At 29.6% G+C, this 15,593-nt stretch overlaps 2 protein-coding genes across 4 annotated transcripts; one reads left to right on the top strand and one right to left on the bottom strand.

The window, feature by feature from the left end:
* Positions 1 to 9,819: 9,819 nt before the first annotated feature.
* On the top strand, positions 9,820 to 12,325 carry LOC133812641 (tubby-like F-box protein 5). Of its 3 annotated transcripts, XM_062246431.1 has the most exons (6): positions 9,834 to 9,998; positions 10,145 to 10,206; positions 10,430 to 10,815; positions 10,924 to 11,011; positions 11,093 to 11,222; positions 11,314 to 12,325. In XM_062246431.1, exons 3-6 carry the CDS (start codon positions 10,456 to 10,458, stop codon positions 11,996 to 11,998), a joined length of 1,263 nt encoding a protein of 420 aa, XP_062102415.1. In that variant the 5' UTR covers positions 9,834 to 9,998; positions 10,145 to 10,206; positions 10,430 to 10,455; the 3' UTR covers positions 11,999 to 12,325. The 3 variants fall into 3 exon arrangements, with proteins under 3 accessions (XP_062102414.1, XP_062102415.1, XP_062102413.1); XM_062246430.1 differs by lacking the exon at positions 10,145 to 10,206 and having other exon boundaries at positions 9,820 to 9,998; XM_062246429.1 differs by lacking the exon at positions 10,145 to 10,206 and having other exon boundaries at positions 9,835 to 10,098.
* A 595-nt stretch (positions 12,326 to 12,920) lies between these two features.
* On the bottom strand, positions 12,921 to 14,924 carry LOC133812643 (anaphase-promoting complex subunit 10). The gene is made up of 6 exons (XM_062246433.1): positions 14,655 to 14,924; positions 14,507 to 14,567; positions 14,320 to 14,412; positions 14,146 to 14,216; positions 13,360 to 13,464; positions 12,921 to 13,273 (listed from the first exon to the last, which is right to left on the bottom strand). Exons 1-6 carry the CDS (start codon positions 14,831 to 14,833, stop codon positions 13,204 to 13,206), a joined length of 579 nt encoding a protein of 192 aa, XP_062102417.1. The 5' UTR covers positions 14,834 to 14,924; the 3' UTR covers positions 12,921 to 13,203.
* Positions 14,925 to 15,593: the final 669 nt, after the last annotated feature.

The following is a 15,593-nucleotide window of genomic DNA, read 5'->3' as shown; positions in this document are numbered from 1 at the left end:
CTTAAAAAAAAAAATTATTTTCACAAATTTCTCTATATATTTATATTTATACATGTTTATTTTGTATAAGAGTTTACTTGTTAGCTAATATGTCAATTCATTGGATGTAGATTCTTAGCTTGTTCTTTTTGCCTGTTTCAGTGGCTCGTTTTCTGGGTACTTCATTTGTTTTAGAATTATCTTCTTATATATATCCATGAATATCTCTCTCATATATGTATCTTGGATCTATTCAAATCTAGTTTATATTTCCTCATTCTCTATCTTGATTCTATCTTCCCGAATATGTTTTTTTTTTCTTCCAAATAATTGTTTTTATTAATTTAAGATTTGACATTAAAAAATATATATATTTGCCAAACATTATATTTTTTATAAAATGCACGAAGAATGATTAATTCTTGGTCGCGGTCAAAAAAAAATTATGTAATGAAAATTATATATTTATTTATTCAAAATATTCTTTATTAATTTTCTTTTTGATAAAAAGTTAGGAGCCATAACCCACCCCTAGTCCTTTAGATCTTCCACCACATAATTTTGAGAAAAAATAAATAATAATAATAATAGACTAATATTAATGACATTGACACCCTAGGTTTGCTAACCCTGGGTAGGGGTGTTCATTGGATGACATCCAATGTTTTTAAGCTCATCCGATCCGATCCAATCATCCAATTGGATGTTGGATCTTTGGAACCGATCCGATCCAATCATCTTGAACCAACCAATCCGATCCGATCCAATGGATGATTGGATCGGTTCGGTTCCATCCATTGGATGCATCCATTGGTTATCCGTTGGATCGGATCGGATCCATCCGATCTTTTAAAACATTTATTTAGGCTGATTTTAAAAATAAAAAAAATATTATTTCAATTATAAAAACACTAATTACTCATCCAAATAATAAAAATATTTAATTGTAATGATTTAGAAGTGTACAACACAAATCTAATATAAAATTAAAAACATAAGTCTTAATAATTTGTAGGAATCCAACATAAAATTAAAAACATAAGTCTTAATAATTTGTAGGAATCCAACATAAAATTACAATAATACATCATAATTAAATAAAAAAGTTTAGTACATCAAATATAATATATGTAAACAGTAAATGTAATAAAATATAGTATATTTTTTTATCTGAATATTAATTGGATGGTATTGAATTATTATTGGATTGGATCGGTCGGTTGGATCCATTGGATTTACATGTCATCCAAGAACCGACCGATCCAATATTGGATTTTTAAAAATGTCATCCGATCCAATCCAATCATGATTGGATATCCAATTTTTAGCGGTCGGTTGACATTGGATCGGTCGGTTTGTTATTGGATCGGATCGTTTCTGCACAGCCCTAACCCTGGGTATGTTTAAAGTTTGTTACGTGAAAAAACAAACGATAATATGTAATGAAAACGACAATAAATATGGTTAAATGTGTTGAAAAAAGATAAACACGTGAAACTTTTTTGACTAAAAAATTATTTATATCCATGAGTCACTCTTAATTATTGTTTTCTGTGCTTATAAGAAATCAAAGAAATTTACAATAAAAAATGGTCGTCCTCTTTACGTTTAATTTAACCAAACTTCGTATATATATAAAGAAAGAATGATACAATTTCTCATTCGAATACAATCAATATTTATTTGGATGAAAAACACTAAAAAGGAGACAATAATGGTTTTGTTTGATAATACTTAAAAAAATTAATTTTTTATTTAATTAATTAAAAATTTGATAATTAAACATAAAATTGTGTTTGACAACTCTATTTTTATTTATTATTTTAAAAAAATTTAATTAAAATTTATTAAATTTTGAAAATATAATTTTTTCACTTTCAAATTTTTTTTAAACCGTTGTTTTTTCTCTTCTTCAAATCAATACCTCATTTTATATTGTTAAACAAAAAATAAAAATAAAAATTATCAAACACATTTATTATTTTTTGTTTTTAAAAACAAAAAACAAAATAGTCACCAAACATATTTTTATTTTTTAAAAATAAAGAAACAAAAATAAAAATAATATTTCTACTTTTGTATTTAAAAAAATTAAAAAACAAAAATTTTACCAAACAAAACCAATATTAATTCAAATGAAATATCTAATTAGTTAGTGCGGTTGACCAATCAAGCTAATTGTTTCACTCAAATCATCCAAGACTAGCTAACGCAGAATTAATATCCATTGGTATTGCTTCTTTTTGAGGTTCTTCAAGCCTATCAAATGATAAGTTACTTACTTACAGTTAAGCAGGGTCGGGCCTGAATGTTAATGGGTCCTATACAAAATTTGTTATTTTTAAAAACTTTATATAAAATGATATTTTTCAAATTTTTAGAGACCTTTGTACATATACAAAAAAAATAGATCTCATTATGTGAGAGCCCTAGACATAGGTTTAACTTGTCTGTACTCAGGGTTGGGCTTGCAACTAAGATCCTATGTGCACATCTCAATGCCCGCTCGACCATTGAACGCTCACTTTTGTTGTATGAAAACATCATTTCAAAACAGTAGTGTGTTTTGGGTGATTACTTGTACTTACCTAATTTTGTGATTATGAAAAATTAAGTCTGATCCTAAAAGATTAATAACCATATTAGTCATTTGTGTAACGTTGATATATGTGAGTTAAAGCTTCGAAAAAGTGAATATTAACATATAGGTGAGTAGTTCAATGTATATGAGTGGATATATTAGATCTAGATAAATGTATCTTGCTCGCATAATAAGAAAGCGATTATGTAGAAAGTTAATGTAGAAACTAAAGAAACTCTGAGATTATAAAGGAGGGGGAGAAAGAACATTTAGGTATGCCTATTTGTAGGAAAAATTAGGAGTACTTTGTTACATATATAGTAAATTAATACAATAATTCCAAATATGTAGCATAATAATTTGTTGATGTCATTGCTTGTTTTATCACTAGCATTATTGCATATCCAAACACTTCTTTCATCAAATGCATTGTGACAGATGGGCCTATAAGAGCATCTACAATGCAGTAGCAACTTTTGTTTCTTGACAGATTTTATCAATCTTATTGTCATGTGGTATTGTAAAGTAGAACTTTAGTGGACAACGTTGCTTGGCGGATGCAACGTTGCTAAGCTTTTTTTTTTTTTTTTTTTTTTTTTAAAAATATCACATGGATGAGAGTAAAACAAAAAAAATAATATTTAATTTTCTTTTGGCAACATATAAGGTTGCATGCGCTGTGAATGCTCTAAGCCATTTAAGTGGCCATTTATGTGGGACTCAATATGGATTCGATGTAGACTCCATTGTTGGGAGACTTGGTTTGAACTTAGTGGACCTAGTATGAATAGTAACGTATGAAGTAAAAAATAATAATCTATTTTAATCTTTTCTAGTTCCTATGTTTATTTGAAATAATTTTTTATACATACATTTTTAGTTGGCATTTTTTATAAAAGTAATTTTGAGTCTTTTAAAAATCAAAAATTATTTTAATGCTTTGTTAGGGTTTACTTATATTTGAGTTTTTAACTTTAACAAGCTCGTTTACAAAAAGTTTCACGACGTAGCTTTTGGAAGAATAGCTTTTGAAAAGCCAAAAACTTAAAATAAGAAGTTTGGCTAACCAAATCCATAAATTGTTTTATAATTTTTTTTGTGTGTGTAAACTCTTTATATATTTTTATTGGTCAAAAAATAACAATTTTTATATTGCTTCTTGAATTTAGTACAGTTAAATCCTCACAATAAAGCAATCTATATTCTAATAATGAAGTTACTATTCTAAAGAATTGTAAAAGACTCTTTTTTTTTTCTATAAATATGTGCTTCCTCAACTATTTACTAACAACAAAATTGTTTGGCATTGCAGCGAGTTAAAAAATAATAATAATAATTATTAGGCATAATAGAATTCTATGTCAAACTATAATTAGATATGATAATACTAATAGTAGATTTGATTGTTATGATCAATAAAATCAAAAATAGATTATGTTTAAATTGGTAGATTTGATTGTTGTCAATAAAACTAAAATTCACTCGGTTTAATTTCTAAAATGTAGATGCTACAAAAATGGAAAGTTGTAAATCTCTGTTTCTAGCTATATTGTACTAGATTTTGGACACTAGTTCCATTAGGGAGAAGAGAAGTCAAATTAGGAATCTTGAGAGGAAATATCTGAAACATTGCCAAAAATGTTTGTGAACTTTTTCTATATTTACTGTCCAAACGGTCACAAGACTTGTGAAATGAAAACCGTATTCATGTATAATAAGTCCACACATATGGAAGCCAGAGAGCAGAGCACATAACAGAACGTACATAAACTTATGCATACATATATATATATATTACCATTTTATTGTATATATAAATATAGGAGATTTTTCTTTTGTATTTTCAACCCGTTAACTGATTTTAGCGTGTATTTTGTAAATTTTTAAAAAAATTTGAATAATTTACTCAAACATGTTATTTTTCACGAACATAAAAAAATAGTCATACGTACAATAACTTATTTTGAATCTAGTATTCGACACGGTAAATTATTCCGAATTTTATAAAAATTTGCAGGATGCGTTAGATAACTACAATATACATGATCATAAAAAAAATTGTGCCGAAAATTATTCACGGCTCGATAATAAACAAGTGGGGCTCTTTTTGAAGCCCCTAGAATAGATTTTCTATATAAATATATATAGAGATATTCTAGTAAAGGAGTGTCACTTTTGCCTTTATTGGTAGGGTCATTTTTGATTTTAGCATGTAGAGAAATTATAATCAATTTTTTTATATGACGGTGTACATTGTAGTTATAATAGGCATCCTACTAATTATTTGGAAAATTCCGAATAATTTAAGATGCTAAAATCATAGTTCAAAAAAATTATTTTACATGCATATGAAGAGAATAATCATAAATCAACTAACTATTTGAACCTTGATTTCGGTTCGATAAATTATTTAAAATTATGAAATTTTTTTAAATACACAATTTTTTTTGTTTTACTTTTTTACGCTTCCTATTTTTTCTTTTAAAAAATGCGCACTCGAGTTTTTGAAAATACGATTTTTAAAGTTTCATAATTACGAAAAATACAATTTTTAAGAAAAATAACTTATTGGATCAACTAAATATCAACAAAAAAAAAACTTAAAAAATGAAAATAACTTGAAAACAACAAAAAAGAAAAGAAAAAAAAGACAAAAATGTAAAAAAATTCTTAAAACCATAAAATTTGAAATATATATATATTTGATTGTAAAAATATAATTTTTTAACAAAAATTAGTATTTAATGTAAAAATCTAAAAAATTATAAAAAGTGTAGTATAACTATAATACTTTTCTTATCAAAATTCAACTGATGTCCACACCATTTAATGATCTCGAACATTAGTTATAATCTACGTGACAAAATCAGAAATACTCAAAAATCGACATGTCCCTTTTACAAAATAAATTGAAACAATTTTGAGGCTCCCTCTCATTCCAATCGACATGTCCCATCATCATCATCCATCGCACCAATCTTATAATTTATAATTCAATGAATTAATTAAATGTATACATTTATACATAAATGTACGTGTGTATATTGCTGTCTGTTACCCCAATTATATATATGAATTTGGCAACAAAAGTCATCATCATTCTTCTCTATAATACAAATAAATGGAGATCGTCTACTTGGCTCCACACTCTAGATACTGTGGTCCAGCGATGATGCTCAATTAATATTATACATAATATTCATTTTTAAAAATAGTATTTTTTTTAATTTTGCCTGTATCTGAAAATTTATAATATAAATATTATTTTTAAATGAAAGTGTTTGGGTAATCAATAAAAAAATATATAAATTATACAAATTTATCCTAATTTAGAAAATAACTTCTCAAATTTTTTACCATCTCTAATGTATGGTGCAAATTTTATGCCAAATTTGATCAAAAAGAAGTTAATGTTATATTTAAACCAATTTTTGTTATTGTAGTCCTATACACAAGATACAAATTTACAAAAAAAAAAAAAACCAACAAAGTCATTTTACTTTTATTGAAAATGTATAAAAAAAATTACTTAAATAAAGAAATAAACAATTAAAGAAAAATTAATTAACAAATGGTATTAATTAGTGGCAAAAGTGTAAATAAAAAGGTAAAGTAAATAAAAAATGTAAAATTTATTGGTTGCCTTTGGTAAAAATTTTGTTTTAAAATTTTTTAAACTCAAAAATTAAAATACATTTTTTGTTTTATGTTTTTTATTTTTATAAAATAAAAATGTGTTTGGTAATATTTTTGTTTTTATAAAACAATTAATTTGTTTCTGTTTAAAAATTTCTTGCAATAATTGATGACTAAAAGTCATAAAAGGTAAACTAAAGTGAACTAATATTGGGTCTGTTCGGTAATATTTTTGAAAGTATAAATAAACTGTTTTGGAAATTTTCAAAATTTTAATTAAAATTTTAAAAAATAGAAAATACAATTAATATTACCGAACATAATTTTGGATTTTATTTTCATATTTTTAATCAAATAAATAGAAAATTGTGTTTATTAATGGTTACCGAACGCTACTATTGTGTGCCAAATTTGAATCATGTTATACTTTGTACAAAATTTGACATAATTTTTGCAACATCATTCAAATTTTTTTTTTTTTTAAATGTGTCAAAATATAGTAATACATTACTATTATAGCACTTTATTAGAGCATCTCCAATGCAGTGCTATAAAAGTGGTGTATAGTAATTTTTTAGCCCATCTTCATAAAATTGAACTCCAATAATGATCTAAAATATGTGCTAAATTTAGCACATAAATTTGGCACAAAATATAACATAAGCTAAATTTGACCAACAATAAATATCACATTTTTAATTACTTATTTGCCATTCATTAATACAAATTATTAATTTTTTAATTTTTATTTATCTTTTATTAAAAAAATAATTGTTTTTGTATATTTTTAGATCCTCTAATAATAATGTAGGTGCAGAATATAGAAGTGTGGCTTTTCTTTGTGTCATTTTCTTTGCCATGGCCTATATATAAATAAATACATATATAAAAATATATTCATTTCACTCCAACTCTTTGTGGTCCTTTTTTTCTTTTCTTTGCTTAGCTTTTTCGATACATTATTATTGGAGGGTATGATAAGTGTCGTATTCATTAGGTTATAGAGCTAATTATAAATCTTTGTTATAGCTTTTTCTACATCTTTTTAATGAGAAATTATTATAACTTAGAATTTAGAAGAACACACATTTATTACAATTTACTGTATAATTTAATATTTGATATAACTTAACTCATACTCCATGGTATGGAAAAATGTGTGATGTAACGTGAGAGGCTAACAATATTATTCTGATAACATTATTAATTTGGAAAATGTTAAAATATGATAACCAAAAATAAATAAAAAATCAAGCTCATTACCCAATTTTAAAGGGACTCTTCAATTTTCACCTACCTTTTAAAATTCTATTATTTATACCCAATTTTGTTAATTATTCTTCCCATAATACCCTTTGTCCCACTCAAATTTATATGTGCAGTTTGGTCACTCTTTCTGTAAAAGTGGCTAAAAATTAATAAAATAAAGTTTGTCTATTTGTAATTAGTGAATAATAAAATTAGGTAATTTTTAAATTCTCCCTAAAAAAATATATTGTTATGAATGATTAACTGTACTTAGTATTATTTATTAAATCAAAGAGCATTGTTATACACACTAAGGTAATATATTAAGATTTTTATAATTTAATATCACACTCTAGAATGTAATATTTTAGTATTTATACGATTTGATATCATGTCACACACAATGATAAGTAATATGTTATTTTATTTGACGTTAAACACCTTAATATCGTAGACATCGTACTATCTCTTATGAGAGATATAAATAATGTGCTATATTTAGTACAAAAAATTAATATATTATATATTTAACATTATGATCCAATGCATAATTATAAAAGAAGTTATAAAATTTAATATTTTATTAATATTAATTTTATATTTATTAAAAATATACAAAAAGTAATCATTTTTCTTTATATTTGATTGTTGATAATATAAGATAACAATAAAATAATAAGGTAAAAAGTATAGCATATAATGCAAATAGATAAAAGTAATGCTAAAAAAATATAAACGACATAAAAGTAAAGGGAAATTTGAGTTTTATGCTTAATGAGAGGTTCTAAGTCAAAAAAATGCCAATTATTTGACAATACCCAAAATACTCATCGCATAATTTTTTTCCATCCACTTCCTCTTCTCTCTTCCCTCTCTCTCCCTCAACCCATTCCTCTCAACTCCCTCTCTAGAAAAAAAATCAAAGGGTAAGGTAAAATATAATAGAAATCAATGTAACGACAAGTATTTTACACTTAGAACACTAAAATACTACATTTCGAACAGATCTTGGCATAATTTTTGAGATTTTTTTGCGATTTTTTTTTTCAGATCTGAAACTTTGAAATCTACAGAAAATCGACATGGTTCAATGGTGCTCGATGGGGCCTTCAAAATCAAGATTTTCATGAAAAAATCGATGTTGCTCGATGGTGGTTCGATAGAGGTTCGATGGTGGTTCGATGCAAATCTTGTAAGAGACATAATTTTTCACTCGGGTGTCCGTTTGAGATGATTTTTTTTTATTTTTGGTATTTTTTTTTAGATCTACACGTTTTAGATGTTCATATACACATTTTCAAAGTTTAGAATTTGAAAACATACTAAAACATATCTTGAACATGAGGTATGTTTTGCATTTGTCATTTTTTTTTCAAAATTTATATTTCCCAAATGTGTATATACACATCTCAAACGTGTAGATCTTGAAAAAAATACAAAAAAAAAATCACCCCAAACGAACACCCGAGTGAAAAATTACGTATCTTGCAAGAATTCCATCGAGCAACATCGATTTTTTCATGGAAATCTTGATTTTGAAGGCCCCATCGAGCTGACATCGAGCACACGTTGATTTTCTGCAGATTTCAAAGTTGTAGATATGAAAAAAAATCGCAAAAAAAAACTCAAAAATCATGTCCAGATCTGTTCGAAAATGTAATATTTTAGTGTCCTGAGTAAGGAATACTTGCTATTACATTGAGTTCTCTTATATTTTATCTTACCCATGAATTTTTTTCTAGAGAGAGAGTTGAGAAGAATGGGTCGAGGGAAGAGAGAAGAGAAAGTGGATAAAAAAAATTATAGGAGATGTATTTTGGGTATTATCAAAAGACTTGACATTTTTTTGAAATGATTAGAAGACCTAATATTTTTTTATTTATGACACATCATTAAGCATAAAAACTCAAATTTCCCAAAGTAAATAAAAATATGTAGCATTTATGATAGTGAAAAATATGCACCAAGTTATATTGTGTGCCAAATTTAACAAACTTTTAACATGTAGCAAATTTGATACAATATTTGGCACACTATTAGATCAAATTTGTTGTAAAGTAAGCTATATTTTAACATTATTCTAAAAAAAATGATTAGAAAAATAATCTAAAATTGTTTTATTACTATTTAAAGAGATATATTCTCAAAAAATGGGTAGACAACCGTAAAGTGGAATAAAGGCCACGTATACCAAGACCGCACACACTTTGAGATTGACTATGTATGAATATGTATGTATGTATATAGCTAAGCTAAACTACAACAACTGTTCACTCAGTTGACGACGTACGTACAAAACTTAATTAGATTCCCCAATCCCATTCACATTTCACAACAAATATCTTTATTTTCTTCTTTATTTTATTTTATTTTTAAAAAAAATTGAAAATTGAAAATTGGAAAATACAACTCATTTTCATGTCGTTGTTTGCTTCTTATCCATAATCCGAGCAAGTAGGTCATTTATGTCCGCCCGGATCCAGTTTAGTGCTTTGATCCAGCTCCACCATCACACTAAGCTAAACCCCAGCTTAATCTTCTACTGCTTCCATGGGTATGCTTCTCTCTGATCATTCTTGATCCACACCTTTCTACTGCTTTTTCTTAAGCTTCTGCATTTTCCCAGCTACCTTTTTCTGAATCGATTGGGGCAGGTTTGGTTCTCTTCTTTCTTAATTCTCTTTTTTTTCGTTGTTCCAGTGATTTTGGTTGATTTCCTGAGTAGAAAGAAGAAATCTTTTTGGATCAATTTTGGATTTTTGGTACACATTTTGATGCCACTTGTAGTTCGTTGTTCTGGGATCTGGAAAAGTTAGGGTTATCAACTATCTGATTTGGGGTCTTGATGGGTTTCTTGTCTTCTTTTGTGATTTGGGTTTTTTTTGCTTGTTTTGAACTTAAGTGGGTAAGGTATGGAATCACCATAAAAGGAAGCTGGTTCAGTCTTTAGTGTGATGTGTTGATTTCATTTTTCTATGTATGCAGTTGGGTACACTTGAATACACACGAAAATGTCTTTTAGAAGCATAGTTCGTGAGCTGAGGGAGATGAAAGATGGGATTGGAAGCATGTCGAAGAGAGTGAGTGAAGGGAAGCACTGGCGAAGTAGAACTAGGTCACAAATCGCCATTGTTCCTGACGAAGCACCATCCTCAACTCCCTCCATTCCTCAGTCTCGGTGGGCAAATTTGCCACCTGAATTGCTTTTAGACATTTTGAGAAGAGTTGAGGATAGTGAGACCTCATGGCCAGCTCGAGCTGTTGTTATCTTCTGTGCCTCAGTTTGTAGATCTTGGAGAGACATTATAATTGAGATTGTCAAAACTCCTGAGCAATGTGGACGAATCACGTTTCCAATCTCATTGAAGCAGGTAATGATACCAGTGCCTATGATCTCTGTCGTTTGTTGTAGATTTTCCCTTCTTGTTGACTGTTTCTACTTGTCGTTTTTACACTCTTTCTTATGGCTATGTGTGTAGTCGGGTCCTCGCGAGTCTCCAATACAATGCTTCATTAGAAGGGATAGAGCAACTTCTACATACTATCTGTACTTGGGTCTGGTGCCTTGTGAGTTTTCTTAACAACAAAAAACTTTCACCTTATCAGGTTCATTATTGTGTTGACTTACAGTGTTATCAAAATTGATAGCTGAGAGCGAGAGGCATAAGTTGTTGTTAGCAGCCAAAAAGATTAGAAGGACAACAAACACGGACTTTGCTATATCTTTGGTGGCAGATGATTTTTCCCGGACCAGCACTAAATATGTTGGTAAACTCAGGCAAGTCTAGTTATATCTGAAGCTATATTTTGTTGTTCTTTGTTAATCTTCTTTGTGCCCTTGTCAATTTTGTCCTCAAAAATCTTGTCAGGTCCAATTTTTTGGGTACCAAGTTCACCATATACGACAGCCTGCCACCATGTAATGCTCCTGTAGTTCAACCAAGTAACCAATCAAGTCGAAGGTTCCATTCTAAGCACCAGCCTCCAAGAGTACCGTCCTGTAATTACAGCGTTGGAAGTATCTCTTATGAGCTTAATGTTCTCCGAACAAGAGGTCCACGGAGATTACATTGTGTCATGCACTCCATTCCTGGCTCTTGTATTAAGGAGGGAGCTTCTACCCCAACACCGACACAAAAGCCATTGTCGCATGCCTCTAACGAGCAGTATTCTTCTCCCTTACTGAGCATAAAGGGAAAGGAGCCAGCCACAGAGTTCAGCTCCACAAGCTTGGCAAAGATGCCATCATCGGTTCAGGGTGAAGAAGAACCTCTAATTCTGAAAAACAAGGCTCCAAGATGGCATGAGCAACTTCAATGTTGGTGCCTCAATTTTAAAGGACGTGTTACTGTGGCATCTGTCAAGAATTTTCAGCTAGTCGCAGCTGTTAATCCGTCGCACAACATATCAGATGCAGAGCAAGAGAGGGTGATCCTGCAGTTTGGAAAGATTGGAAAAGACATCTTCACCATGGATTATCGCTATCCCCTCTCTGCATTCCAAGCTTTTTCAATCTGCTTGAGTAGCTTTGACACTAAACCAGCATGTGAATGATGCTCTAGTTTGCTGGACGTCTCACTCATAATTTGATCAAAGTTTGCTCTATAGAATGGAACTTTGTCATCCATGGCCTTCCACTGCTTAGAAACGTTGGTATGCTTGTGGGCAGACATGTTTCGCTCTGCATCTTATCATGTGTTACGAGTTGTATGTTGTATTATCTTGGGTTATAACTGAAATCTGGATGTAAGTGAAGGGTATTTATTTATAATGTGGTGATTCCAATTGAATCTTTTACTGTTTTAAACATGCACTATTCTGGACCTGTAACTTTAAAGTGCTATGCTCATCTGTTAAAACGCAGAAGTTCATTACATTAAATCTCTTTCCTACTTTCAAATTCTTCAGTTGGGGTGAAAAATTGGCTAGTCCAGTCTTGTGTGGTTGAAGATTTGGCCCAGAAAATGGAAAGCAGCGCTTGCTTTTGATGGAGAATTTTCATTCCAGTGATTTATAAATAGGAATGAATATTTGGAAGTAAATACAAATACATATCAATTGGTATCCTTAGAACTTTATATTTCCAAGTTTTACTTCAAAATTTTGATAGTACTTCAGCTTTTAATTTTCAATCTTCCTATTTAGACTCTTATTAGACTCTATCTCATGTTGCCATCACTTGCTTCAAATGCCATTTACGACAGACAACGACGTTATACGTACTTGTTCGATAAAGAAATTAAGTTAATGTGGCTCGTTAGCTCAGTAAATAACAATGATTTTCTGAAAGTACTTGCTCAACAAATCTAAAACTAAACATGTACTTTCGTTACAGATGTCAATTTCATCTTCATCACATGATCACATCATTGTTAATGCCATTTTTGTTGTCCTATCTCAATAATCTTTATAAGTCAACCTGTAACTATCAAGGAGAAAACTAATTCATGCAACCTGTTGGAAGAGATAAGGAAAATTAAGTTTAATTTCTATAATGCTATTCATTCACTTGTCAAACTATTAATTAAGATATAAACATACATCACCTAACAAACACCCTCTCTCAACCCATTCAAGATGAATCAGGTGAAAACCAAGCAATGATTCCTTTTGGTAACATGTCAAAAACACAATTTTCACATGGTGGCATGCATTAGAATCTTGTAGTATTCTAATCCTAAATGCTTCAAATATCTTCGAGCTTCGCAGTTTACGCTCCTCGCCCAATCCATTTTCCATTTCATGTCAGGTCTGCTACATCATCTTATTGTGGAATAGGTGATGAACTCCCTAGATGTAAACTCAAATGGCTGATGGGGAATAGGGTTCCTGCATGGGAATTTCAAGGAAAGAAAAAATTACTTGCAGAATTAGCATGGAAAATTGATGAGAAAGAATGTAGAAAGAGAACGCACGGTCGAGGCCCGTAAATTTTGATCTGGCGTAGATGAGTGTCCCTCCCATTAAGGTGATTAGACAACACAGAAATTTGCAACATGAAAGTATTGACAAAAGTTTCCCTGTCAAAATATAGGTACACAACTTAATTCAGAACAGAAGGAAAAATAAACCATTACCAAGAAAACAAATTGCTTAAGAAATGATCTTTAAGTTAATTATCTTTCGTTTCAGTTTCAGTTTCAGTACACTGGAGAAAGAGAGATCCCATAATTTTTTCAAGGTTAGATTACATGGTACCATACTCATACATTCAATTTCAGAAGAACCCAACTAAACTATCATAGAACAGACCACCAAATGCTGTTTAAAGAATGTGCTTTTGTCTACATTTGAGCAAAAATTTGAAATGCAAATCTAGCTGCAACAATACTTTTATTTCTCAAGTTCACCGAGTATTTAACTTGACCCTGTAGTTGTGCTATCTAGTTTAACGAGCAGGTTTTCCTATCCCTCTACACCCAAGCTCCAATCCTCAAAATGTTCTTCCCTTGAAATAGCATAACAGTACTAACGAAATAACAAAATTACTTGAAATGACACCCAAGTCTCAACGATCAAGAAAAAGAACTTATTCTCTTGGGAAAACATAAACTAGGCAAGTATCAAACAAAAGTGATAGAAATCAACAGGTAAAGATAACAAAGATATCATCTTTTTTGTTTCTACAATAGCAATTACCCACACAAGGTGTCAATACCATATTCTAATGAAGAAAAAAAAAAAAAGCTTTTACAGCTTACCTTGCTTCATTCCCGGACAAGGATATATGAACCCAACCAGTTGGCTTATCAAGTTCCACAGTCTTAATCTCCTAAAAATTTCCCAGAAACTAACAAAATTAGGTTCCAGCAAAGATCACTAACAACAAAAGTAAGAGTTTTGCCACTGAGATTAAATACAGAAAGCTAAGCTACCTTCAAATTGTGAAATCCATCCCCAGCTCGTATAGATATCTTACCAGGCGTATAGCTCTCATCCAACTTGAAATCTACATATATAACAACAAGCTAAAACAGAAAAAAAGTCACAAACAATTATAAACAAACAAAAAAAGGGTTTGAACGAAAGCAATTAGATGGTTAATACTTCATTCATACATACTTGGAGCTTTACTTTCTTCTGAAATTGAACGTTTACGAAGTGAGGCTGAGCTCCGTCTGATCTGCAATCCAAACAATTAGAGTAAACACCAGCAGGGATTTGTTTGGATAGAGAGAAAATTGAAGAAAGAAAGAGTTAGGGCAGAGACTGCCAATAAGTTTCGAGATTGTCGTCGCGGAGAGAGGAGACGCCATTGCCGGTCTTGCAAGAGCTGACACTCCAAGCGGCCTTCTTTCCCATTTCTCTGAGATCATCGTCCACCACAAGCACTTGATTCCCTCCACTGATCTTCACTTCTTCTTCTCCTTCCGACGATTCTGTCGCCATAGCCACTCTTCTTTCTTTGCACTCTCACGAACACTCGTCGATGAACGCCTCTTCAATTCTGTAAAATTTATTTTTCTGACAATTCACAGTTAAATAATCGATTTTAATAGTTAAATAAATTTTAAAAATAGGAGGATGAAATGTTAAATTAAAATATTACAAAAAATTAAATAAAAATGTTATTAAAAGTAAAAGATTAAATTTGGATCCGAGTTAATAAACTTTATTTAGTACGTTATCAGACAATCTAAAAAAAGAAAAAAACTTGATATAAAAAGAAAAAAAAATTAAATGAAATTAAAAATAAAGAGTTTAAAAGAATAATCTAAATTATAGATTGGCAAAACAAACACTATTAGAATATTTCTCATGAGAGTGAACACTTTACTTCAAATACTACTGATAATGAAAACAAGTGAAAATTTTGCTTAATATAGGATTGAATTTTGACTTAAAATCAAATGAGCCATTAGTATTAATTAAAATAACCCCTTATATATCTATTTATATAGAGAGAGTTGTTTTGTTGACTATTTTATTTCAATGTGAGAATTATAAATACTATTTCATTGCTAATTTTGTATTTGTTATGTATTTTGCGATAATTCTTTTATAGGGTTTCACTTTAAGCTTTACTGGTGAGACTTTTCTTTGAACAGTTTTCAGTGCGATTTTTTTTTATGATCGTGTATATTGTAGCTATTTAGAGCATCGGCGCGATTTTTAGAAAATTCTGAATAGTTTACAGTATTGAAAACTA

Source organism: Humulus lupulus, chromosome 1 (assembly GCF_963169125.1).
Source record: "Humulus lupulus chromosome 1, drHumLupu1.1, whole genome shotgun sequence".
Classification (NCBI taxonomy): Eukaryota; Viridiplantae; Streptophyta; class Magnoliopsida; order Rosales; family Cannabaceae; genus Humulus; species Humulus lupulus.
Note: the sequence above shows the minus strand (reverse complement) of the source record. Positions and strands in the feature narration are given on the sequence as shown.

Excerpts from the sequence above, each read along its gene's own strand:
- LOC133812641 (XM_062246430.1), top strand. The coding sequence starts at position 10,456 with ATGTCTTTTAGAAGCATAGTTCGTGAGCTGAGGGAGATGAAAGATGGG. Across the intron at positions 10,816-10,923 it reads TTCCAATCTCATTGAAGCAG|TCGGGTCCTCGCGAGTCTCC; the intron begins GTAATGATACCA and ends CTATGTGTGTAG. Across the intron at positions 11,012-11,092 it reads GTACTTGGGTCTGGTGCCTT|CTGAGAGCGAGAGGCATAAG; the intron begins GTGAGTTTTCTT and ends CAAAATTGATAG.
- LOC133812643 (XM_062246433.1), bottom strand. The coding sequence starts at position 14,833 with ATGGCGACAGAATCGTCGGAAGGAGAAGAAGAAGTGAAGATCAGTGGA. Across the intron at positions 14,568-14,654 it reads AATCTCGAAACTTATTGGCA|ATCAGACGGAGCTCAGCCTC; the intron begins GTCTCTGCCCTA and ends TTTGGATTGCAG. Across the intron at positions 14,413-14,506 it reads AGAAGAAAGTAAAGCTCCAA|CTTGTTGTTATATATGTAGA; the intron begins GTATGTATGAAT and ends TTTCTGTTTTAG.